We start from the raw sequence: 25,637 nt of genomic DNA, 5'->3' as shown, positions 1-25,637 counted from the left end.
GTCACTTCCGCCTTTCCTCTATATAAACAGCGTGTCGGCTGTCAGTCAGATTTTGGAACTCAGCGCATATAAAGGACGCTCCGCACCATAAGGCATCCTGTCCATTTTGGAGAAAATTTAAGACTTTTAATGGCGCCTTATAGTTGTGAAAATACGGTAATTTATTAGTTTAGTTTGGAAAAATGCTAAGGGCTGAAAAATAAACATCTATAGTGACGTAGTTAACTTCTATTGCAACATTTTCAATACACGCGTACGTCCATGTTGGGTGCAACTAGATATAAAGTGTGCTTATCACCGCTGGACAATAGACATATATTAATATATATAAACAAGGTCCACGCTGACATTCTATTTTTAAATTTTAATGGAAAGTGTACTTAGGTAAGTTTTGCCAAGCACCGAGCTCAAGGACAGCCAGGCTCGCGTGCATGTGTAGCGAACATTTCCGGAACAAGGAGTGATTTACAGCTGTTGAAAAGACACGCCACGCAGGGGACATTAAAAACCAATACCATGCCGAGTATTATTTTTTTTTATGAAACGGGTGAGCTGATTTGCGAGATAGCGGATTTGTGGTTCCTCTGAATCTTAACCCTTCGCGATCACTAGCGCAGGCTGCGGCTTGTGGGTCGTCATGTCCATAATGCGAGCGGAGCCGTGCTCGCAAATTGAGTTGCTGAGACACCAGAGCAAAGTGTCACTCTGTTCATTTTGAGGTAGGAGGTCATACTTGATTAATTCCAACATTGTGGATGCGTGTGTTGCTGGCAAATGAGCACCTTGTCTGCGCCACTTCCTGGTCCACTTGTTCTCCAGAGTGTATTTTGTGTCGTCAAAAGACCATCTGACACTGCATCTTTCACATCAAAAGCGAAATGTTGTATTTTATAGAATAATCGTGTGTATCAGAAGTACTGTGCATGTGAGGTCTTGGCAAAGGCTTTCACAGCAAAGTGTTTAGATAATTCACTTGTTCTATAATAACCATCAAGAAGAATTTGAAGGACCTTATGATATATACCATAGATACCATATGATGATGATGAGTATTTTTCGAGATAAACACCCATTCAGACTTTGGCTTTTCTATGTGGTTAAGACACAATAGGTCATTTATTTCCATCATCTCTCTTCTAATTTTCCTATATTTTTTCAACCTCTTCCTGTCTGAATTCCTATCATTCTCCCTCTCTCGGTCTCACCCACTCTATCATTCTGTCGGTTTCTCTCTTCAGAATCAGAATCAGAATCATCTTTATTGGCCAAGTATGTAGAACACACAAGGAATTTATCTCCGGTATAACACTTGTATATATATAACACCGGTATAACTCATTGAACCATTTTAGAGTAACCAGTAGTTTTGTAGTACCATTTTGTGGTGCAAGAAGAGTGACTATGTCAGTGACTGTTTAAGGAGTTAATGGCTAGAGGGAAGAAGCTGTTTAAGTGTCTACTGGATTTGGTGCGCATGGATCTGTAGCGTCTGCCTGAGGGGAGTGGCTGAAAAAGGTGGTGGGCAGGGTGCGGGGGATCCAGGAGGATTTTCCATGCCCTTGTCTTGATTCTTGCAGTGTGAAAGTCCTCAAGAGTGGGTCGGGCGGTGCCAAGGATTTTTTCTGCCCTCCTAACTGTCCGTTGAAGTCGGATTTTGTCCTTTTTTGTGGCGGCCCCAAACCAAACCGTGTTGGAAGAACACAGGATTGATTAGATGACTGCCGTGTAGAACTGTCGTAGCACCTCCTGTGGCAGGCCATGCTTCCTCAGCAGCCTCAGGAAGTACATCCGCTGCCGGGCCCTTTTCAGGATGGAGATGGTGTTGACTTCCCACTTCATGTCCTGGGAGACTGTGATTCCCAGGAACTTGAAGGTCTCGACGGTTGACACAGGGCAGTTGGATAGTGTGAGGGGCAACTGAGGAGAAGAATGTTTCCTGAAGTCCACGATCATCTCTACAGTCTTGAGCGTGTTCAGCCCGAGGTTGTGTCGGCCGCACCACAGCTCCAGCTGCTCCACTTGTTGGCGGTACGCAGACTCGTCGCCGTCTTTGATGAGACCGATGACCGTGGTGTCGTCTGCGAACTTTATGAGTTTGACAGCTGGATCTGTTGAGGTGCAATCGTTTGTGTAGAGAGAGAAGAGCAGTGGCGAGAGGACACATCCCTGTGGGGCTCCAGTGCTGGTAGTGCGTTTTGATGATGTTGTTGCTCCCAGTCTCACCTGTTGTGTCCGTCCCGTCAGGAAGCTGAGGATCCACTGTCAGATCGTAGGGGACACACCGAGGTGGAGTAGTTTGGGGGTGACCAGTTCCGGGATGATGGTGTTGAACGCAGAGCTGAAATCCACAAACAGAATCCTTGCGTAGGTCCCTGTGCTGTCGAGGATGAGGATGTAGTGCAGACCTATGTTTAATGCGTCTTCCACAGACCTGTTTGCCCGCTAGGCAAACTGGAGAGGGTCCAGTGATGTTCTTTAGGTGGTTCAGCACAAGGCGTTCAAAGGACTTCATGACCACAGACGTCAGGGCGACAGGCCTATAGTCGTTCAGTTCCGATGTTGCCGATTTCTTGGGAACTGGGATGATGGTAGACTGTTTGAAGCAGGATGGGACCTCACACAGCTCCAGGGATCTGTTGAAGATTTGTGTGAAGACCGGAGCCAGCTGGTCAGCGCAGACTTTCAGGCAGGAGGGGGACACTTTGTCGGGCCCCGGAGCTTTCTTAATCTTTTGCTGCTTGAAGAGCCGTCTCACGTCCTGTTTGTATGATCTGTAGTGGAGAAAAAGAGGGTGGGGGGGTAGGTAGAGTGGTTTCTGGTAGAGGTGGGTGTGTGTGGGAAATGGGGGTGTCCTTTTCAAATCGGCAGAAAAACATGTTTAGTTCATTAGCAAAACCCTTATTGTTCACTGTTTGGAGGGATGGGATTCTATAGTTAGTGATTGCTTTCAGGCCATTCCATACAGATGCAGAGTCGTTAGCAGAGAACTGGTTTTTCAGCCTCTCTGCATAGCTTCTCTTTGCGATGTTAATTTCCTTTGTCAATTGGTTTCGGGCATGTTTGTACAGTGCCCGATCTCCACTTCTAAATGTGGCCTCTTTCTCTTTCCTGAGTTGCCTGAGTTTGGGAGTAAACCATGGCTTGTTATTGTTGAAGGAGCGGAAGGACTTTGTTGGTACACACATGTCCTCACAGAAACTGATGTATGATGTTACAGTGTCTGTGTATTCATCCAGTGTGCCCGTTGAAGTTTCAAAGACGCCCCAATCAGTGCAGTCTAAGCATTCTTGTAGAGCTAGCTTTGCTTCATCTGTCCATTTTTTCACAGTCTTAACAACACATTTTAGTTTCTGTCTGTATGTAGGTATTAAGTGGATTAAATTGTGGTCAGAAAGACCCAATGCTGCACGGGCGACCGATCGGTATGCATTTTTGATTGTTGTATAGCAGTGGTATAGAATGTTGCCTTCTCTGGTGAAACAGTCGATGTGCTGCTTATATCTGGGAAGTTCACGGTTAAGATGTGCTCTATTAAAATCGCCCAAAATGATCAGGGGTGACTCTGGGTATTTTAGTTCGAGTTTGTTTACTTGTTCGGCTAGCGTTTGTATCGCCGTGTTAGCGTTAGCTTGTGGCGCAATGTAAACACCGACTAGTAAAAAGGAGGTGAACTCACGTGGCGAGTAGAATGGCTTGCAGTTTAAAGACAGCGACTCCAGGTCCGGGCTGCAGTGTGCGTCGAGCTTCGTGACATCAGTGCACCATTCTTCGTTGATATAGAAGCAAATCCCACCACCTTTCGATTTCCCCGATAGCTCCGTGTCGCGGTCGGCTCGGAGAAGGCGGAAGCCGGGTAGATGTAGCGCGGGATCTGGATGGCGGTCACTGAGCCAGGTTTCAGTGAAGCAGAGCGCAGCAGAACGTGCAAATGTTTTGTTGGTCTTTGTGAGGAGAAGAAGTTCATCCATCGTGTTTGGCAGGGGTCGTAGATTAGCAAGATGGATCGATGGGAGCGGGGTTCGAAATCCGCGCTGCCGGAGCTTGACGAGCACGCCGGCTCGCTTCCCCCTCCTCCGGCGGCGTTTCCAGGCTCCGTACAGCGCAGCCGCTCCGCTCGCGATTAGCTCCGAAAAACCTTGTGGATTTTCGTGTGCTGGTGAAAAAAGACCGAGCGTAGACTCCCCAATACGCAGCAACTTTTCCCTCGTGTAAGTAAGCCGCTCAGGGTCGCCAAAAACAAACGAAAATGACAAAAACAGGGATAATACTAGGGAGCGTGTGACCAAGGCTGCCATACCTGTCGACTCTTGGTGTCTCTCTCTGTCTCTATCTCTCTCTGTCATCCCCGCTCTTCTCCTCGACTCTCTCTCTCAACCTCTCTCTTGCACTGTAACGCTCTGTCTCAGCATTTCTTTCTCTCTTTCGCTCTCTCTCCCTGTCACGTCACGTGCCCGTCAGCAGTTGGCGGGCTTTTCCCTCCGCCAACTACACACCTGTCCGTAATCTCGGGCTGATTATCCTCCTTTATTAAGAGGCTCCAGCAGTGCACTCACTGCTGGAGAATTCCACGCCGTGCCATTTTTCTCTCGTGCTAATTCCTCTATTGATGATTACTCGTTGCCTCGTTGCCTTTTTGCCTTACGCCCATCACTCTTGTTATTCGCGTTGCCTCTAAATTGTATACATCTATATTGCCTAATCAGTTCTCCCTCGCACTTTGTTTTTTCAGCGAGCGTTTTCGGTTGTTTCCTTATTTCTTCCCTGGTCCTTATTTGACCAGCGTTTTTTGTTACTGTTTCCCTGTCGGGCTCTTTCTGTTCGTTATTAAAAACTTTTTGTGTTCATACAAGATCTTTTCATGTCTGCTTTACCTGGGATCCACCTCGTTATTTTGTTGTGCCCGAGGCGATCTTTCATCGCCTCGGGCACAACGTGACACTCCCTTTTTCTCTCTTTCTCTCAAATGTTGTGGATAGTCCAAACTGAAAAAAAAAATGGTTTGTTGAATTTACTCAATTTTATTTTTTCAAGTGGTGACACAATCATCTGGATCCAGATACATTTTTCTAAGTAGACTATACATGTACTTAAAAAAGAAAATCTGTAAATCCAGATGATTCTATTGTCCACTGCCATTTCCCCGGTGCAGGTGGTTGGGAGTCACAACATGTGACCAAGCCCCTCATCAGTGTCCTGTGCTCCTCCTCCATTCCATTCCTAATACAACTGGCAATCGCATTGTCATCCGCAAAATTCTGCAATGTTCAGGGGTGTACTTGAAGTCTGATGTTGAACATGGTGAAGAGGACTGCAGAGAGGACAGTCCCCTGTGGCTACTGCCGTGCTGTTAACCACATCTCTGCCGATTTGTCCCTGAGTAACTATGATTGGATAGTGTAGAAGGCACTTGAGAAGAGTGAAAGGGCCCTTTATTGTTTTTTTCTCACAGTTCTCATGAAAAAAAGAGTGCAATGTTATTGCTGTGCCCCATGTCAAATACAGTGGTGCCTCTACTTATGAACGTCTCGTCATATTGAATTTTCAAGTTACGAAATGCCTCAACAGGAAAATATTTCGTATCTTGATATAAATTTCAAGATACGAAAGGTAAAAATACAGGTATGGGCAATTCCTCGCAGCTCTGAGTTTCCTGAACGCAACATACTTCTAGCTGCTCTACCATTGGCTATTACCGAGCATCATCCTAGCATCTTATTAGCTAAGAGGGACCTCTACAGTCTGTGTCGATGTGTCTATGCGTCGCTCGGGCCATTAGGCGTTCCGATAGTTATACGTAAATGTGAATTACCCAGAAATAGTGTTCACCAGTCGGGCGATCGCTCACTGTGCTGAGGTTTTTCTTGGACATTTTCGTAAGGCTTGTTAAAAGCCGACAAAAGCAAATGTCTTGGGATCAAGTTCTTGACAAAACAGCAGGCGAAAACCACTTCTGAGAGAACATGAACTAAAGAGGGCAAAAAACAATGAGGACGCAGTTTAAAGTTAAATGACCATCATTTTTATTCTTTATTCTTAGTTATTACATTATGCACAACTCTCATTTATTGTGCAATAATATCATTGTAACATGTATTTGTTACATACTTCGATGCATATTTATGCTTTCAAAAACATTTGCGTCTGAATTTTAGGGGGGCTTGGAACGGATTAGGGCATTTACATGGAAAATGCGTCTCTAATTACAAACTTTTCGAGTTAAGAAATTTCTTCCAGAACCAATTAATTTCATAAGTAGGGGTACCACTGTAATCCCATGCATCCATGTCCAGTACTGGTTTCTTTTTCAAAAAGGAAAGTGTGAGATGGGATTGCAACACAGGTCATGATTCATTGTGTAACACAGCTGGTGAATGTTATTGGTGCTGACAGACAAATTGTGTTGGAGTTGTCCAGTTTGCACTTTGAAGTCATTTGTCTGATCTTCCGTCAATCATTTGACCATACGCCCAATGCCACATGTGGATCATGAACTTGGACATTGGACATTTAAAAAAAAAATCCATCATTCCATAACGTTGCCTTTTTTTTTGTCCATCTTGTCTGTCCTATGTGTAACTGTAACATGTCAGTACTGTTATTCTCTTGTCCTTTCTACCCATCGACCAGGTGCTTGACCGGATTCACTGGGCACCGATGTGAACAAGCTGTGCTTAAGAAAGTCTCAAACCCAAAACGTATGTGACCACTGTATTCAGTCCCACATGTCATTACTGGTGTTTCACTCTCATTTTTTAAAAGTTGAGAAGTTCATCTTTCTTTTCTGAACAATGATGGTTAAATTTGATCTTAAGAAAGTCAGAATTTAAGCTCTGTGAGCAACAATGCTCACAAGCTCTCAGAGCTTGTTGCTCTGAGAGCAACAATGAACTGAAATTTGCATGTACCTTCCACATCATCACATCCCATTCTGGTGTGCATCACTAAAATAAACAGTGTATTTTTTTTTCTTAATACTCAACCGCTACTAATTTTTCATTCAGCACGCCCCTCTGACACCAGCATATCGGACCAACACTGTAGGCTAACTTGCACGTTTTATGCTAACTTGTAACTTGCAACAAAGATTTGGATTAAATGTCTCACAACACTGGGACTCAAGTGAACACTGGGGGCTGAGGCTCCTCCCGTGGTCTTTGTGAGTCCTGTGTCTCTGGGCTTATATAATTCTCGGGTTGAGCTTCACAAAAATATTTGGGAACAACCGAAAGATCAGCTCAAGTGGCTGCGTATTCACATGCACATTTCAGTCATCTGCTTAAAATTTAAATCTCCCTAAATCCAAGAGATTTTTCCATTGATATCAAAAGTTACGAATTCCAACAAGACGTTTGTCGAAGGAGCCCTCCATCCCAACACCAGTGATGACCATTGTGGGTTCTTCTTCACTTTGATACACTAACTGCCTGTCTCTTCTTGTCTGTTTCTCTTTTCTCCTAATCAGGTGTCCAAATGAATTTACTGGTGATCGCTGCCAAAACTATGTAATGGCCAGCTTTTACAGTATGTCTACTTTCACTTGTCTCTTTGTTTTTTGTTTTGTTTTTTTAATGGTGCATGTTTCATTAGCTGTAGACGTGCTGTGATATGATGCCTTCAAAGTTATGTTTCACTATAAACCTATGATATAGGCAGATATAATTTTTGCATGTTCAAGTTTGCTTCAGTATGTGAAAGCTGCATGCGGTATTGATTAAGTGCACGCGCGCGCGCGCACACACACACACACCCATACCCACACACATGTACACACAGCTCTACATAAATAAGGAGTTTATTCACAGGGAAGTACCATGCATGGCTAAACACAATCCAGTGGTGTACAGAACAATCACAAGTAAGGAAGCGGCATAAATCTAAACCTGAATGAATTATGCCTAAACTAGGATGGAAAATCAGAGGATGGAAAAATGCTGATGTCACTCCAAACAAGCGAGCAGGCCTTTTTTGGCAAATATGAAATGTGATGGTGAGAAATCAAACAGCCCTTGCTTATTATGTGTCTACGCTTCGTGCCAGCATTCATGATTTTCAACGACCTGGCCAGATTACATTGACATGGCCACAAATAGAAGCAAAAAATCAATTGGTCAAAAAACAAACAAACAAATAAACAAAAGAACATGTTAACATCTAAAATGCAGACCCCGGCTGGCATGTGACATCAATTTGAAGTTAAATATTGGATTTTGATGTCATATTGATGTTGAATTGACATCAGATACCCACTGGGACTGGAAGCTAAAATTATTATCTCTGCTTTGAAACAGTAGGGCACAAGAGCTGTGCTTGGGGAGGTCTTTACAATTCTGCAAAGGACATTTTTGATCTCCTCAGCGCACTGCTTTAGAGCCCATTTTGGAAAGTTATCCAAGCCAATTGTGGTGTATGGGCTGATCCCAAAGACGACCTAATTCATTTGTCTGCAGCAAGACAAACAGCTTTGTCCTCTAAGGTCGTGATATTGAGGGGATGGCGGGTTCTCAGGGCGGGGGTGGAATCTCAAGAGTTGCATACTGTCCATTTTATTGTCTATTGAGTGAGCATGGGCAAGAGTGAAAATGTTGCCTACTCTGGTGTTTGCCCCTCGGCCAAAGTAGAGGACAATCAAAAAGATATACTATACTGGAAACTCAGTTCCCTTCAGGTTTTCAATACGGCAAAAATATTAATCATTCTTTGCAGAGGAAAAATAATGTATGTCCTGAGCATTGTTGTATGGTCCGTCTGCTTGTGTTGCAGCACGGTGTTACGTACTCGGGTAAACCGAGTTAGGGAGGGGGATCCAAAAAACGTAGACAAAAACAAGGTCTCCGAAGTAAGACAATTTAATGTCCAAACCGAACCGAAAATAAGCGAGAACATAAAGCGCTGGTCCACAATGAGGACCAGGAGGTAAATCAAAAAACGACTAACAAAAGGTGCTTGCACAAAAGGGCAAGAAAAGGAAAGTAAAGCCCACAAACTACGAACGAAAAACAATGTAACACTTTGTACACGCAAGAAAAGCCAGATCATCAAAACAAAAATGGTACTTACACACAAACTTGGTACCGAGACTACACGCGAAAACACGACGAGGTCAAAAGCCACTAGTCAATGAGCAATGAGGTAAGCAATGCCAAAAACAATACTCCCACAACAGGTGTCGAACGTAGGAGTCCTTAAATAGTGTCTCTATTGATTAATGATTGCCAGCAGGTGTGCTAGAGAGACCGCTCCTGCCACCTGCTGGCCAGACCGAAAAACCGAAATGTGACACACGGTTTGTTTTCAGAAACCCGTTGCTAGATAAAATTTAGCTTGTGGCCTTCTGGAGTTTTGTATCGTATGTTAGTGTTCAGGTGGCAACGAATACACAACATTTCTTTGTTTTTTGTGTTGGTGTAAATTTACTATGCAGTAAAACACGGCTGACCATGACAAATGAAGTGTCACAGTGTCTTAGTGTTAATCATTCATCTCACGAAAGTAAACTATCTGAACAAAAACAAACACTTTATTGTGAAACACAATTAGATGAGCTAATGGAATTAGCATAGATGTGACAGTAAATATGAACATTCAAACCACTGCTACTTTAACACACACAGATCTGCAACACATACAAACAGAGCAACAATGCACACAGGAATATATTCTCTCTGCTCTGTGGCGACAACGACGACGGCAGCATTACTGGATAGTGTGACTTTTTGCACTCTTAATAATGCTGCATTTCTCCCACCGGACCACAATGCAACCTACACAGGTTGAATAGCACAACAAGGTGTACTACACTGGACTTTAGGGAGTATTAAAAAACCAGTCATCTAATTAACATGGTAGTTTTCGTATGCACCAAACTTTGGTTGCATAAATGTCATTCGTACAAAAAATCTGCTATATTGCGAGGGTGTGAAGAATATTGTGGGGACTGCACTGAACCAGTTTTTATCTGAAGGGGTGGAGCTAACGACAAGTTATGGACTATGGAAACAATGTTACAATGACCTCTATGTTCAAACTTCCATGCAACAATAAAATTGTTCATGATCCATTAACATTTGATATTGAATGGCCAATACTCATTGCTGCAGAACTTTGTTTCCCTATTCACCCGAGAATAGAATATTATCAGGAAATCAATTTAATCGGAAAATTCCATGCCACTTGACTACTATGTCAGAATATCTTGGAATTAAATTCAATGGTATGGACCATTCCTTTCTTGCGTAAGTACCGGTAGTTTGAAAATGTAAGCCCTTCTTTAGTTTTTGCTATTTAACTGAAGGGATTGTAAATTCAGGACCAGTAGCACAATTACGATTCTTTAGACATTCAACCAATGAAAAAAAATAACGATTACTAATTTGAATAATTTAACAAAGCGTACACAGTTGTTCGAACACTAAATGCATCCATCTTGAAAATGTCAGTCAGGCAGTCATTGATTTGTCTAAATTCTCCATGAAAGGGCAAAATGGGTTTTTATTATGCACAACTGTATGTTCACTTCTTTTCAATTATTTCTTCCGACATATTCCATTGCAGTTTTTATTCAGTTTGTTTCTAAATAATGTCCGACTGCTTTTTTTTCTTTCTTTCTTTTTTTCAACTGCTTAGCCATTTCCATGTTCCTGATATCAACCCTCCCCACTGCCTCAGCTCTCTGCCTCTTCGATAAAGTGTGTTTGCTGGCATGGAGTGCTAGAAAACTGTAACCTTTCTTTCCAAGTGACATCAGTAATATCCATCCAACTCTTATCTGATCTGCTTATCCGCACGAGGGGCGCGGGCGTGCTCTAGCCTATCCCAGCCGTCTTCGGGCAGTAAGCACGGGACACCCTGAAATGGTTGCCAGGCAATCGCAAGGCACACAGAGATGAACAACCATCCATGTTCACACTTACACCTAGGCACAATTTTAGAGTGATAATTGTGATTTGATCCACTGAATCGGTTTTGAGTCCAATCCAGGCCACAATATCTGGATCGGTATCGGGTTGTTTTTATTAGAATCAGCTAGATCCAGTCCATAAGGTCAAACTGTATCATATTCACATAACTTCATTTTGCATGAGATGCCACATACACACACACAGACAGACAGACAGACATATATATATATATATATTATATATATACCCCTCCGTGAGTCATCACCTTACCGTGGTGGAGGGGTTTGTGTGTCCCAATGATCCTAGAAGCTAAGTTGTCTGGGGCTTTATGCCCCTGGCAGGGTCACCCATGGCAAACAGGTTTGAGGTGAGGGGCCAGACAAAGCACGGCTCAAAGACCCCAATGATGATTACGATAAATCGATCTCGGTTTCCCTTGCCCGGACGCAGGTCACCGGGGCCCCCCTCTGGAGCCAGGCCTGGAGGTGGGGCTCGTTGGCAAGCGCCTGGTGGCCGGGCCTACACCCATGGGGCCCGGCCGGGCACAGCCCGAAGAGGCAACGTGAGTCCCCCTTCCCATGGGCTCACCACCCATGAGAGGGGCCAAAGGGGTCGGGTGCAATGTGAGCTGGGCGGCAGCCAAAGGCGGGGACCCTGGCGGTCCGATCCTCGGCTGCAGAAGCTAGCTCTTGGGACATGGAATGTCACCTCTCTGGCAGGGAAGGAGCCCGAGCTGGTGTGTGAGGCAGAGAATTTCCGACTGGATATAGTCGGACTTGCCTCCACACACAGCCTGGGTTCTGGTACCAGTTCTCTCGAGAGGGGTTGGACTCTCTTCCACTCTGGAGTTGCTCACGGTGAGAGGCGCAGAGGAGGTGTGGGCATACTCATTGCCCCCCGGCTCAGTGCCTGTACATTGGGGTTCACACCGGTAGACGAGAGGGTTGCCTCCCTCCGCCTTCGGGTGGGTGGACGGGTCCTGACTGTTGCTTGTGCATATGCACCAAACAGCAGCTCAGCATACCCACCCTTTTTGGAGTCCCTGGAGGGTGTGCTGGAGAGTACTCCTGCTGGGGACTCCCTTGTTCTGCTGGGGGACTTCAATGCTCACGTGGGCAATGTCAGTGAGACCTGGATGGGCGTGATTGGGAGGAACGGCCCCCCCGATCAGAACCCGAGTGGTGTTTTGTTATTGGACTTCTGTGCTCGTCACGGATTGTCCATAACAAACACCTTGTTCAAACATAAGCGTGTCCATATGTGCACTGGGCACCAGGACACCCTAGGCCGCAGTTCGATGATCGACTTTGTAGTTGTATCATCGGATTTGCGGCCGCATGTTCTGGACACTCGGGTAAAGAGAGCAGCGGAGCTGTCAACTGATCACCACCTCGTGGTGAGTAGGCTCCGATGGTGGGGGAAGATGCCGGTCCGTCCTGGCAGACCCAAACGTATTGTGAGGGTTTGTTGGGAGCGTCTGGCGGAATCCCCTGTCAGAAGGAGTTTCAACTCCCACCTCCGAAAGAGCTTTTCCCATGTTCTGGGGGAGGCGGGGGACATTGAGCCCGAGTGGACCATGTTCCGTGCCTCTATTGTTGAGGCGGCCAATCTGAGTTGTGGCCGTAAGGTGGTTGGTGCCTGTCGTGGCGGCAACCCCCGTACTCGCTGGTGGACACCAGCAGTAAGGGATGCCGTCAAGCTGAAGAAGGAGTCCTATCGAGCCTTTATGGCCTGTGGGACCCCAGAGGCAGCTGACGGGTATCGATTGGCCAAGCGGGCCGCGGCTTCGGTGGTCGCCGAGGCAAAAACCCGAGCGTGGGAAGAGTTCGGTGAGGCCATGGAAGCCGACTTCCGGACGGCTTCGAGGAAATTCTGGTCCACCATCCGACGTCTCAGGAGGGGGAAGCAGTGCACCACTAACACTGTGTACAGTGGGGATGGGGCGCTGCTGATTTCGACTCGGGACGTTGTGAACCGGTGGGCAGAGTACTTCGAAGACCTCCTCAACTCCACCAACACGCCTTCCTTGGAGGAAACGGAGCCTTGGGACTCCGAGGTGGGCTCTCCTATCTCTGTGGTTGAAGTCACTGATGTGGTTAAAAAGCTCCTCGGTGGCAAGGCCCCAGGGGTGGATGAGATCCGCCCGGAGTTCCTCAAGGCTCTGGATGTTGTGGGGCTGTCCTGGTTGACACGCCTCTGCAACATCGCGTGGACAACAGGGAGAGTGCCTCTGGATTGGCAGACCGGGGTGGTAGTCCCTCTTTTTAAAAAGGGGGACCGGAGGGTGTGTTCCAACTACAGAGGGATCACACTCCTCAGCCTCCCTGGTAAGGTCTATTCAGAGGTGCTGGAGAGGAGGGTTCGTCAGGAAGTCGAGCCTCAGATTGAGGAGGAGCAGTGTGGTTTTCGTCCCGGCCATGGAACAGTGGACCAGCTCTACACCCTTAGCAGGGTCCTTGAGGGTATGTGGGAATTCACCCAACCAGTCTACATGTGTTTTGTGGACTTGGAGAAGGCGTTTGACCGTGTCCCTCGGGGAGTTCTGTGGGGGGTGCTTCGTGGGTATGGGGTACCGAACCCCCTGATACGGGCTGTTCGGTCACTATACCACCGATGTCAGAGTTTGGTTCGCATTGCCGGCAGTAAGTCGGAATCGTTTCCAGTGGAGGTAGGACTCCGCCAAGGCTGCCCTTTGTCGCCGATTCTGTTCATAACCTTTATGGACAGAATTTCTAGGCGCAGCCGAAGCGTTGAGGGGGTCCGTTTTGGGGTCCTCAGTATTGCATCCCTGCTTTTTGCAGATGATGTGGTGCTGTTGGCTCCTTCAAACGGGGCTCTCCAACTCTCACTGGAGCGTTTCGCAGCCGAGTGTGAAGCGGTTGGGATGAAAATCAGCACCTCCAAATCTGAAACCATGGTCCTCAGTCGGAAAAGGGTGGAGTACCCCCTCCGGGTCGGGGGGGAGATCTTACCCCAAGTGGAGGAGTTCAAGTATCTTGGGGTCTTGTTCACGAGTGGGGATAGGAGGGAGCGGGAGATCGACAGGCGGATCGGTGCAGCGTCTGCTGTGATGCGGACGTTGTATCGGTCTGTCGTGGTGAAGAAGGAGCTGAGCCAAAAGGCGAAGCTCTCAATTTACCGGTCGATCTACGGTCCAAACCTCATCTATGGTCACGACCCAGAGCTTGTGACCGAAAGAACGAGATCCCAGATACAAGCGGCCGAAACGAGTTTTCTCCGCAGGGTGTCCGGGCTCTCCCTTAGAGATAAGGTGAGAAGCTCAGTCATCCGGGAGGGGCTCAGAGTCGAGCCGCTTCTCCTCCACATCGAGAGGAGCCAGATGAGGTGGCTTGGGCATCTGATTCGGATGCCTCCTGAGCGCCTCCCCGGTGAGGTGTTCCGGTCATGTCCCACCGGGAGGAGACCCCGAGGAAGACCCAGGACACGCTGGAGAGACTATGTCACCCAGCTTGCCTGGGAACGACTCGGGATCCCCCGGGGAGAGCTGGAAGAAGTAGCTAGGGAGAGGGAAGTCTGGGCTTCCCTGCTAAAGCTGTTGCCCCCGCGACCCGGCCCCGGATGGATGGATGGATATATATATATATATATATATTATATATATATATAAGGGCGGCCCGGTAGTCCAGTGGTTAGCACGTCGGCTTCACAGTGCAGAGGTACCGGGTTCGATTCCAGCTCTGGCCTCCCTGTGTGGAGTTTGCATGTTCTGCCCGGGCCTGCGTGGGTCTTCTCCGGGTGCTCCGGTTTCCTCCCACATTCCAAAAACATGCGTGGCAGGCTGGTTGAACACTCTAAATTGTCCCTAGGTGTGAGTGTGAATGGTTGTTCGTTTCTGTGTGCCCTGCGATTGGCTGACAACTGATTCAGTGTGTCCGCCGCCTACTGCCCGAAGACAGCTGGGATAGGCTCCAGCACCCCCCGCGACCCTAGTGAGGATCAAGCGGCTCGGAAGATGAATGATTGAATTAATTTATATATACTAGCTGGTTCGCCGCCCTCCGGGCGGCTCATCAGCTAGTTCCTGCGGAAGGCTGGTAAGGTGGTGGTTCGCCGCCCTCCGGGCGACTCATCAGCTAGTTCCTGCGTAAGGCTGGTAAGGTGGGCCTTCGGCCCACCTAAGTGTTGTTGCTTGGTTCAACTTTTTGTTCATCTTCATTGCTTATCGCGAAAATAAAGAGATGTTTAGCTCTACTAAATAACTAACAATTTCATTGCAATGCTTGTGGGCAGACAACATTTTTTCGCTAAGATGCCCGCGCGATCGTAGTGAGCCACTGCCTGAGCGGCGCAGTGGCGGCGTGCAGCGGCGCGGTGAAGTAGGTACGTTTTGAAAAGGGAGAGACGCGCAATATATATATATATATATATATATATATATATATATATATATATATATATATATATATATAAAACTTCATTGATTACGAGCACCATTAAGGGTCCCAATAGTTAATAAAAAAACCGATCTAACCTAAAAAAACAATAAAACTATGCATTCGTGTAAATATTAATGAATTGAAAACAAAAATGACATGGCAAAATAGAATATATATAAAAAACACATAAGTTCGACTGTGAGAGTTGTGTGTGTGTGTGTGTGTGTGCGTGCGTGTGTGCGTGTGTGTGTGTGTGTGTGTGCGTGTGTGCGTCTGTGTGTTTCTCTGACATGAATTTTAAAGACTATACTAACTTCTTTTACAGAAGCTGAGGAGCTGTATCAGAAACGTATTTTAACAATAACAGGAATCTGCATTGCCCTCCTAGTGGTTGGAATCATGTGTGTGGTTGCCTACTGCAAAACAAAGTACAGTATGCGATTTTTATGGATGATTTTGCATAGCTAAAATTTTCGGTGAATAATTGAATTATAGCAGGGGTGTCAAACTCCTTTTTGTTGCGGGCCAGATTTTAGTTAGTTTCCCTTGGAGGGCCGTTACGACTGAAACCATATAAAGAAGTCAAGAATCACGGCTTATTCGCCTATTGTTTAAGATACTGTAATGAGGGGGTTGATAACAAGAAAATGCTTACAGTATCACTCTTATTTATTACAAATGAGAATCTGAAATTTTGGCAGTGATTTTAGGAAGCATCGTGAAAGTTGACATCTTGCTTTCGTGGGCCACATAAAATGATATGGCGGGCCAGATCTGGCCCCCCGGCCTTGAGTTTGACACCTTTGAATTATAGTGTCCATTAGTGACTGAAAATCTATGCAAGCTAATCTGGTACAGAACGTAAATACTGTATCATTAATTGGATCACGAAACCAATTCTAGCATTTATTCTGCAATCAGTTAGCCCAATATTCTATTGAAGACGACATGGATTTCCGTTTACTTTTGGACGCTCTAACTACAGTGCGCTGTGGGTGGGTATTTCCAACCACATGCTGTATGCATTAAGCGACCGCTGCCACAGTAAAAAAATAACTCTATTGATTTTAAGGGTCGCTGATTAAATTATACTTGATGTGATCTGAGTAGCCCCAAAATTGAGTACGTTTCTTCTAAAACAGGAAGCAGAGGAAAAAGCTCCACGACCGTCTCAGGCAGAACCTGAGAACTAAGAGGAACAAGATGGCAAAATCAGCCAGCCGACGCCAGGTTTCCAATTTGCCTCTCCAGGATTTGCAGCAGGCCAATGTATGCTTCAACTGTCATGTCATGCTTCAAATGGGAAGACTATACTATGGTTAACACTAATCACTTACTTTTCATCTTTTTAAAAACAACTTTTTGGAAAGCAGTGTAATGGGACAGCGATCCAACACGCAGCTGAGAAAGAGACAGAGACAACATTCTCCACAAGCAAATATGCCTTATCCACACAACAACCTACCACTCTCAGCAACATCTCCAGCCAAAGGTAAGGGAGACTTCAAATAAAATGTTGGCACTGGCGTCATATGTGGAGGTTGCGAGTACCAATGTCTTCATTTCAGAACCACTCCCATTTCAGTCTGATTGTTAAATTTACAGCTATTATTGGCTCATACTCATCCGATGATACGCTGCTTCTGCTGTGGTAGACTGTTTGTCTCTTGAAAAAAGCTGCAAAAGAAATGAATGACGCATTTTATTCCCCAGGTAAAATCACTGTATTCATTTTTGTTTTTTTAGACATTACACCACACAAAGAACCATTTTCTTCACATGCATCCATGGAAGCGATTTTAAGATGTTGGGACAGCTCCAATGTGTTGCCGTTTTAGCACTTTAGGGGTTTAAAACAGGGGTGTCAAATTCATTTTTGTCGTGGGCCACTTTGGAATTACATTTTCCTGCCATTATGACAGCAAAACATTTGACATTTCAGTACAGATTTTAGCAAATATCATGGAAATTGACTCAGATGATTTGCTTTCGCGGGCCACATAAAATGACGTGATGAGCCAGATGTGGCACCTGGGCCTTGAGTTTGACAACTGTGGTTTAAAACTATGATTAAGATTTGACCGAGCTAATGATTGAATTATTTGGTGAAAATACCGTCGATTGTTTGTTACAAACGATGTGACCTTAATCCTTGTCCATGAAAAATTACTTACTGGATGTTGCAGCGTGCCCGTGGTGGCTTTGTTGGTAGTGGGAGAAAAATTGACAACGCTGCCTCAAATCGGGCCCCTGTGACTCTGTCATTCTTGACACTTGATTATCTCAGGGGCCTGAAGTTATCACCACAAATTTGTGTGAGCTTGAAGATTTTCTGGCAAGTGGTGCATATGGAACACCCTCATATTAAACATGGGTTTGGCTTGCTCTAGGACTGGTAGAAGAGTAACATGCTAACTAGAAAGGGTCTTTTTTTTTCGTTTTGTTTGTTTATTGAACATTGGTCTTTTTCAAGATTATTTTGCAGAATGCGATATGAAGTATCGTCTTACTTGAAATAGGATCTGTTGACAGGAGATGCTCGAACCATTGGATGAATCTTTTGAAATCTGAAAACTTCAACAAATTTCAGTTTGTGTGTGCCTAAATGATGAATTCAAAGATTATTGACATTCTAGTCTCGACCCTTAAGAGCTTGTGTGGTATATGGACAGATGCAAACACATTTGAAGACGTTTGTTTAAAATAACAAAACAAAACAAACAAACAAAAAACAATGAGCAACAGTTGGTGAAATAACTGGTCCTACAAAATTATATATATATAAAACATTTTAAAAAAGAACAACTCATGAAACTGACCCCGGAACAAACAACAGTAACCTTAACTTAGTATTTTGTTTCACCACCTTATATGACAATCCCTGAATTTGACTTCCAAAACATTTGTCATCGTTTTAAAGAAGCCTGTCTGAGAACTGTCTCCATATAAACGTCCCCCTCCCTGTCTCCACAGCTGGAGTAATGACTGGAGCAACAGTGTTGTGTCTGACACTGACTCTGTCTCCATGATGTCATTGATGGAGAATAGCCAGCATGCTACACAAGCCCGTAGGGGTCGGCTGAATGCCACTGGTGGCATCAAAGACCTAAGTGCTCATTCAAAGAAGAGCAGAGACATATCCGACTCCAACAGGGAAGTGCCTTAAAGTATGAGGTAACTAATTAATTTCAACTTTGCGTCACCAAGAACCAGTCAGACCAACAACAATTCCAAGACTTTCCAGACGAAGCATACAAGAAAAATCGAAGTGCAAAGCATTCAAAAATGAGAAGAAAAAAAATGTTTGAATCCCAGCAGCAGAGTGGTTAGGTTAGCATGTGTGCTTCACAGTGCGGAGGTCATGGGTTTGAATCTAGGCCCAGCCTTTCCTGTGTGGAGGCTCTAAACTAAATTGTCCTTTATGATGAATGTGAGTAGAAATGGTTGTTTGTCTACAGCAAATGTAACCTGTCATTTGCTAGCATCCCATCAAGGGTGTATCTTGCTTCGCATCAGAAGTCGGCTAGGATAAGCTCCCCACACGCTAACCTAATGAGCATATTTAGTATAGCAAATGGACGGTTGGATGGCTATTACAATCCTACACAATGTACATTTGAAGTCCCTGTAAAGTGAAAATAAATATGTATTACTGTATGTCTTCTAAAGTTGATGCACCACAGAGAAGAGTGTCGTTGTCGTTGTTCACAACCCTGCCGAATTTCAAGTACACAGCTGCAGGTCTCATCAAATTCTGGAAGATTGCAGAACACAGTTAGAGTGGCTAAAAGAGTTCATTTGTCAAATCTTAGACTAACTGTCGTAATCCATGTATACTATTTAAATCCCCAGTGTGAGACAAATAAAGGATATATTATCTTAAAAATATGAATTCTGTTCTTAAACCCGCTTAGCCTATTTGCACCCCCTTCCCCTGAAATGTGCAATAGGTTAATGCAGTTTTTCATTCATATGTAAGGGTTTCCGGACAGAATTGGACTCCAGAAATGTGAACTCCGAAAGTATTGACAAAAAAACAGGTCGCAAGACCAACAAAGTACAACAAAGGACACTGGTAAAAGACCCGGAAAATGAAACCACCCAAAACACTTGGAAAGGCAAGGACAAAATATAGACAGAAAGACCTTGTCAATAAATAGACAAGAAAACCCCAAAATGTGTATGATAACAAAAACGTGACAAATTATTTACAATTTTAAAAAATCTTACACAGGTGAGTACAAAAAACATGGCGAGGCCAAAAAACGAAGGGCATGAAACATGGAACGTCTACAAGAATCCAAGACTTTGTGGCAGAGCCATGAGCAAGAAGAATAAACGGATGCCTCCTGGCGGACTACCTGGTTTCGATGGGTGAGAAGAGTGGAACGGATGGAGATCCTGGAATGGGGGATCCACTGCCACTCCTTTGGTCCATAGCCCTCCCAGTGGACCAGATACACGATGTTGTCGTGACGAGTCGACTAATCTTGGCAGTCCTAATCTGTTCTTGTCTTTTTTGTGTCTGTGTATGTTTGTTATAGGCGTCAATCAGATGAGAAAATACTGCCTCATCTGTCTACAGTTTCCTGCAGCCCTCCTGCAACTCCAAGCTCTCCTCCCTCAGAGATGTCAGCCACTCTTTCCAGCCAAGCCATCTCGGTCCCCTCTGTGGCTTTAAGCCCCTCTGCTGAGGAGAAGCGCCCCCTCCTGCTGTCAAAGGCACATCAACCACCCAAGTCCTTAAGCCGAGATGAACTAAAGAGGACCTCCGCACATTACAACCATGGCCAGGAAGCACATAGCTTGCCACCTAGCCCGCTCTGTGCTATGAAGAATGATAAGTACCAAGTCACAGTCACTCCTGCAGCTAGTCGTATGATCTCAGCATCCACAGAGAAGCTAGTGAATACAAACAACATTATCAATAACCACAGCATCAAAGAAGCAGCGGTTATTAATGGTCATGTGCCACATAATAAAGAGTTCAGTATTGACCGCATGTTGGCCAACCAACCAGAGGATACGAAGGGGGATCACACACCATTCATTTCAATAGAAAACGCTAAAGCCCTGCTGTTAAGGGCCAAGGATAGCAGTAGGACTACTGCAACATCACGAAATGGTGACCTGCAACTCATGTCATCCAGCGCCGCCACCAAACAAGACCCAAGAACTGTTTAAAGTAGTTGCTTGTTTAGAAAAATTACAATCACTACTTAACCTTTATTTTGTACAAAATTATTTGCGGCAAAAAAAAAAAGAAGAAAAAAAACCACTTTCAATGATAAATGAAAAGCAAAACTTTTATTTTAATGATGTAGTGAAGATAGAGTTTTTATAAATTAAAAAAAATGTACTAAATTGTTGATGTCTTGTAGATGAAGTGCCATACACAGGTATGTAGCAGTGTGTAAAAAATAGCAATGTATATCGTAGCGTGTAAAAATATCAATGGTGCCTTTCTGTTAGGTATGCTTAAGGGAACTGCAAATGCAAACAGGGCCATTTATTCAACCATCCTAATTTTCTAAATCAAGAATACCATGCTAGCTGCCTTCTGTGTCTCATAGTTTGAAGTAAAGAAACTCAAATATATTAGTTTGGTAACAGAGTTCAGAATGCATGCTTCATCCGGTCCTAGAAATACCGTACAAGGTGATTTTGTGTCAATAAAGCCTTTGGAGCGCTGCCCAGTCAATCATCAGTGTCATTGTCCAGTGTGTTCGAAATGCAACATAGAAATGCACCACAGGCTGGACTTATTTGGATGATTTCATATATGTTGTAACATAACATTTGTTATCAAAATATGTAGAGATCACACATGCAAGCAAAATACAGATGTAATCGGTGAGTTCTGGCTGCTAAGAAATACTCTCAATGGTCCCGCCTTTGTCAAGTTTCCTTCAACCTGAATGTCAATTCAGCACTGAATCAAAAATGCACGAATGTCAAATTTTGAAGGATGACATAAGATTTCTGTTTGAAAATATCCAATACGGTGGTCCAGTTTTGCTGATTACGGTACATCTTTGAAGGCAAAAATCGACAGTTTGAAACTTGAATGAATATAAGGCTCTCGATTTCCTTTGCCTGCACCCAAATCATGCAAGTGTACCACCACACCGTCAGCGACACCGTCCTTTAATATAACTGCCTTTTAATATGGTTTCGATATCGGAAACATGGATTAACCATGAAAGGGACATGGATTTTTGACTTGCATATGAGTCACTGTGTATGAATGGGAGAAACCAAAATGGTGCTGGTCAATGTATGTGAACATGACTTATGATGATAAGGCGGTAGAATATGTGTCAGACTTCCGGAAAGTTTAGAATACAATTGGACTCCAGAAATATGAATTCGGAAAGAATGGAAAAAATATATACATTACAGAAAAAACAGTCCGCAAGACCAAAAAAAGTATAACAAAAGTCAGAATAATGAGTGAACCAAAAATGCTTGCAAAGATAAGGAACAAAATATAAAAGGAAATAGCTCATCAGACAATTGTAAGAAAAATTCAAAAGGCGTACATTACCAAACCTGTCACTCACAAAAATCAACTGAATCGGAAAACGGAGAACATGAAAGCTTGGGATGCCGAGAAGAATTCGTGTCTTGGAAGCAGCGCTGTGAGCAAGTAAAATTTTCCGACAGAGAAATTAAGACAGAGAACTCCTGAAATAGTCGGCTTGATTACATGAGCAACAGGTGTGCGACCCCGAGGAGAGGCCCTCCTCTTTCCCCTGCTAGAGATACACGAGAATGAATGAATGCTTCAATGTATAACAAATGGAGATAGGTAGAGAATAAAAGGAAAATGTCATTGTAAGTTGTGTACACAGAACACCAGTTACAAATAAAGACACATTTAAAAACTCGATGCAGGAACACGTCACAATTACAAATCATAAAGTCATGTTCATTGGGAGCAACTTCCCTATACATCTGTTTATAGAAGCATCAAATGAATTTATCAAGAATCTATACAGTATTGGTTATGTCCCCAACATACTAGACCCTGTCAAATAAAAACACATTGGGCAACAGGAATTGACAATTTATTTTCTATTTGCATAGATAATAAAACAGTAAGAATATTTTTAGTAAAGTATATTAGTGACCATCTTCCAGCGTTAACAGTCTACAAACCCAAAACCAATGACGTTGGGACAGTGTGTCTAACATCAATAAAAACAGAATACGGTACAATGATTTGCAAATTCTGTTCAACCTGTATTTCATTTAATATATTACAAAGGCAAGATATTTAATTTTCTACTTTATTTTTTTATCAAATCATCATCCATCCATCCATTTTCCGATCCGCTTATCCTCACAAGGGTCGCGGGCAGTGCTGGAGCCTATCCCAGCTGTCTTCGGGCGGTCGGCGTGGGACACCCTGAACCGGTTGCCAGACAATCGCAGGGTACACACAGACAAACAACCATCCACGCTCACAATCATACCTTGGGGACATTTTAGAGAAGGCATGTCCAAAGTCCGGCCCGCGGGCCAAATCCGGCCCGCGGTCGAATTTCATCCGGCCCTCGGCCCCTGTCATAAAATCAGTGCCGTCTGGCCCGCAGGTTGGGCGCAATGGAACACGTGTTGCATTGACTGAGGTCTCGTAGACTGGTGAGTGATGTTTCATAGAGTACTGCTTCCCTCTAGTGGCTAAATGAGTAATAGCATTCACTAAATGAGTAATAGCATTTAGACACTAGAGGGCATCACTCACGAGTTAACAAGACATCACTCCGTGTTTATATTGACTGATATGTCATATTTCAAATGATCCTTGCAGTTGTGGATATGTGTATTGCTTGTTCATTTCCCTGTTGTTCGAGTCAAAGGTTTTGTGACTATTGAAAAGTCATGGTGATCCATTTTATGTTTCAAATCAATCAATTTGCACTCAGGAGACTTCTGTTTAAGAAAAAGTCAAGTGAATAAGAAGTTGCATGTGATATACCCGTTTCAAATGAACCAAAAGAAATTCTTAAGATTGTTGAAATTAAAATAAAAATGGAAATGTGAAACAGCCTGGCTTACTAAAATTTGTTGAACAATATTGTTGTTCAATGTAAAGAATGTCAGCCAAGGTCGGCCCCCCGACATTTTACCACATAAAATCTGGCCCCCTTAGCAAAAAGTTTGGACACCCCTGTTTTAGAGTGTTCAATCAACCTGCCATGCATGTTTTTGGGAATGTGGGAGGAAACTGGAGAAAACCCACACAGGCCCTCGGAGAACATGCAAGCCCGGTACCTCTGTACCTCTGCACTGTGAGGTTAACGCGCTAACCACTGGACCACCGGCCCACCTCCATATATATATCCTTTGTCAAGTTGACTTTTTGATATTTTTGTTGGACTGTTTCAGAATAAAGTTCAGTTTCCCCTGTATTGGGTTCCAATGTCCACTGTAGAAGACACACCAAAACTTAAAACAAAAATACAAATTTCAAAAATTTATTTTGCAGTATACCAATTACTTCACATAGATTGGGGAATTTCAAAATAAATGTGATTGGACTACATTTTTTTTCATGGTAGTCAAAGGATATAATTTTTTTTTTTTTTTAAATCCTCGTCTCACCCCTCGGGTGGTGTCCGTCCCTCATTCAGCTCGGGTCCTCACCAGAGGCCAGGAAGCTTGAGGGTTCTGCGCAGTATCCTTGCTGTTCCCAGCACTTCACATTTCTGGACTGAGAAATCCGATGTTGTTCCTGGGATCTGTTGCAACCACTCATCTAGTTCGGGTGTCACTGCCCCGAGTGCTCCGACCACCACAGGCACGACTGTCACCTTTACCTTCCAGGCTCTCTCCAGCTCCTCTCTGAGCCCTTGGTATTTCTTAAGTTTCTCGTGTTCCTTCTTTCTGATGTTTCCATCACTTGGGACCGCTACATCCACTACAACGGCTTTCCTCTGCCCTTTATCTATGATCACAATATCTGGTTGGTTCGCCACTACCATCTTGTCAGTCTGGATCTGGAAGTCCCACAGGATCTTCGCTCTGTCATTATTCACCACCTTCAGAGGTGTTTCCCATTTTGACCTTGGGGTTTCCAGTCCATACTCCGCACAGATGTTTCGGTAGACTATGGCAGCCACCTTGTTCCATGTAGGCTTTCCCTGCCAGCATCTTACACCCTGCAGTTATGTGTTGGATCGTCTCAGGTACCTCTTTGCACAACCTACAACTTGGGTCTTGTCTGGTGTGGTATATCTGGGCCTCAATGGCTCTGGTGCTGAGGGCCTGCTCCTGAGCAGCCAGGAGGAGTACCTCTGTGCTGTCAGGCCAGCCCTCTCTAGCCACTGATAGGACTTCTTGAGATCGGCCACTTCAATTATGGTCTGGTGGTACATCCCGTGTAGGGGCTTGTCCTCCCATGATGGTCCCTCTTCCAGCGCCTCATCCTCTGTTCCCCATTGTCTGAGACATTCTCTGACTACGTCATCCATTGGAGCCTTCTCCTTGATGTATTCATGGAGCTTGGATGTTTCATCCTGGACAGTGGCTCTCACACTCACTGGTCCCCGGCCTCCTTCCTTTCGACTTGCGTACAGTCTCAGGGTGCTGGGTCTTAACGTCCGTGGTCTGAATCTCTTCCTTTGGCTACCTTATTATTCCTGCAAGGTATCTGATCACTGGCAGGGCATAGCTGTTTATTGCCCGAGTCTTATTCTTGCCATTGAGCTGGCTTCTTAGGACTTGCCTCACTCGCTGGAGGTATTTGGCCGTAGCCGCTTTCCTTGTTGCCAGTTCGAGGTTGCCATTGGCTTGTGGTATACCGAGGTACTTGTACCTGTCCTCAATGTCTGCTATTGTTCCTTTAGGGAGTGAGACCGCTTCAGTGCGGACTACCTTTCATCTCTTAGTCACCATCCGACTACATTTCTCAAGCCCGAATGACATTCCGATGCCGCTGCTGTAGATCCTGGTTGTGTGGATCAGGGAGTCTATGTCCCTTTTGCTCTTAGCATACAGCTTTATGTCATCCATGTAGAGGAGGTGACTGATTGTAGCTCCATTTCTGAGGCGGTATCCATAGCCTGTCTTGGTGATTACTTGGCTTAGGGGGTTCAGTCCTATGCAGAACAGCAGTGGGGAGAGTGCATCACCTTGGTGTATGCCACATTTGATGGACACTTGGGTAAGTGGCTTGCCATTGGCTTCAAGTGTGGTTTTCCACATCCTCATCGAGCAGAGATATGTTCCTCGAGCCGGTCCTTGGCCTCGAGGACCGGCTCGAGGACCGAGAGGCGGTCCTTGGTCCTTGGCCTTGTTGTCAAGTCCTTGGTCCTTGGCCTCGGGAGTCAAGACC

The 25,637-nt window shown here is 44.8% G+C and overlaps 1 protein-coding gene across 6 annotated transcripts in view; it reads left to right on the top strand.

The window, feature by feature from the left end:
- nrg1 (neuregulin 1) overlaps positions 1-20,986 on the top strand; it is a 44,938-nt gene extending 23,952 nt beyond the window's left edge. For 2 of the 6 annotated variants that reach the window (XM_052050087.1, XM_052050086.1), the window contains 5 exons: positions 6,628-6,695; positions 15,621-15,723; positions 16,438-16,564; positions 16,666-16,787; positions 19,840-20,986. In XM_052050087.1, the coding sequence (XP_051906047.1) occupies positions 6,628-6,695; positions 15,621-15,723; positions 16,438-16,564; positions 16,666-16,787; positions 19,840-20,479 (1,060 nt within the window). In that variant the 3' untranslated portion in view covers positions 20,480-20,986. Of the gene's footprint in view, positions 1-6,627; positions 6,696-7,462; positions 7,522-15,620; positions 15,724-16,437; positions 16,565-16,665; positions 16,788-18,268; positions 18,470-19,839 lie in introns of all 6 variants that reach the window. The other 4 variants (XM_052050090.1, XM_052050091.1, XM_052050089.1 and 1 more) reach the window with 4 other exon arrangements.
- The last annotated feature ends 4,651 nt before the right edge of the window (positions 20,987-25,637 follow it).

Source organism: Hippocampus zosterae, chromosome 18, assembly GCF_025434085.1.
Source record: "Hippocampus zosterae strain Florida chromosome 18, ASM2543408v3, whole genome shotgun sequence".
NCBI lineage: Eukaryota > Metazoa > Chordata > Actinopteri > Syngnathiformes > Syngnathidae > Hippocampus > Hippocampus zosterae.
Note: the sequence above shows the minus strand (reverse complement) of the source record. Positions and strands in the feature narration are given on the sequence as shown.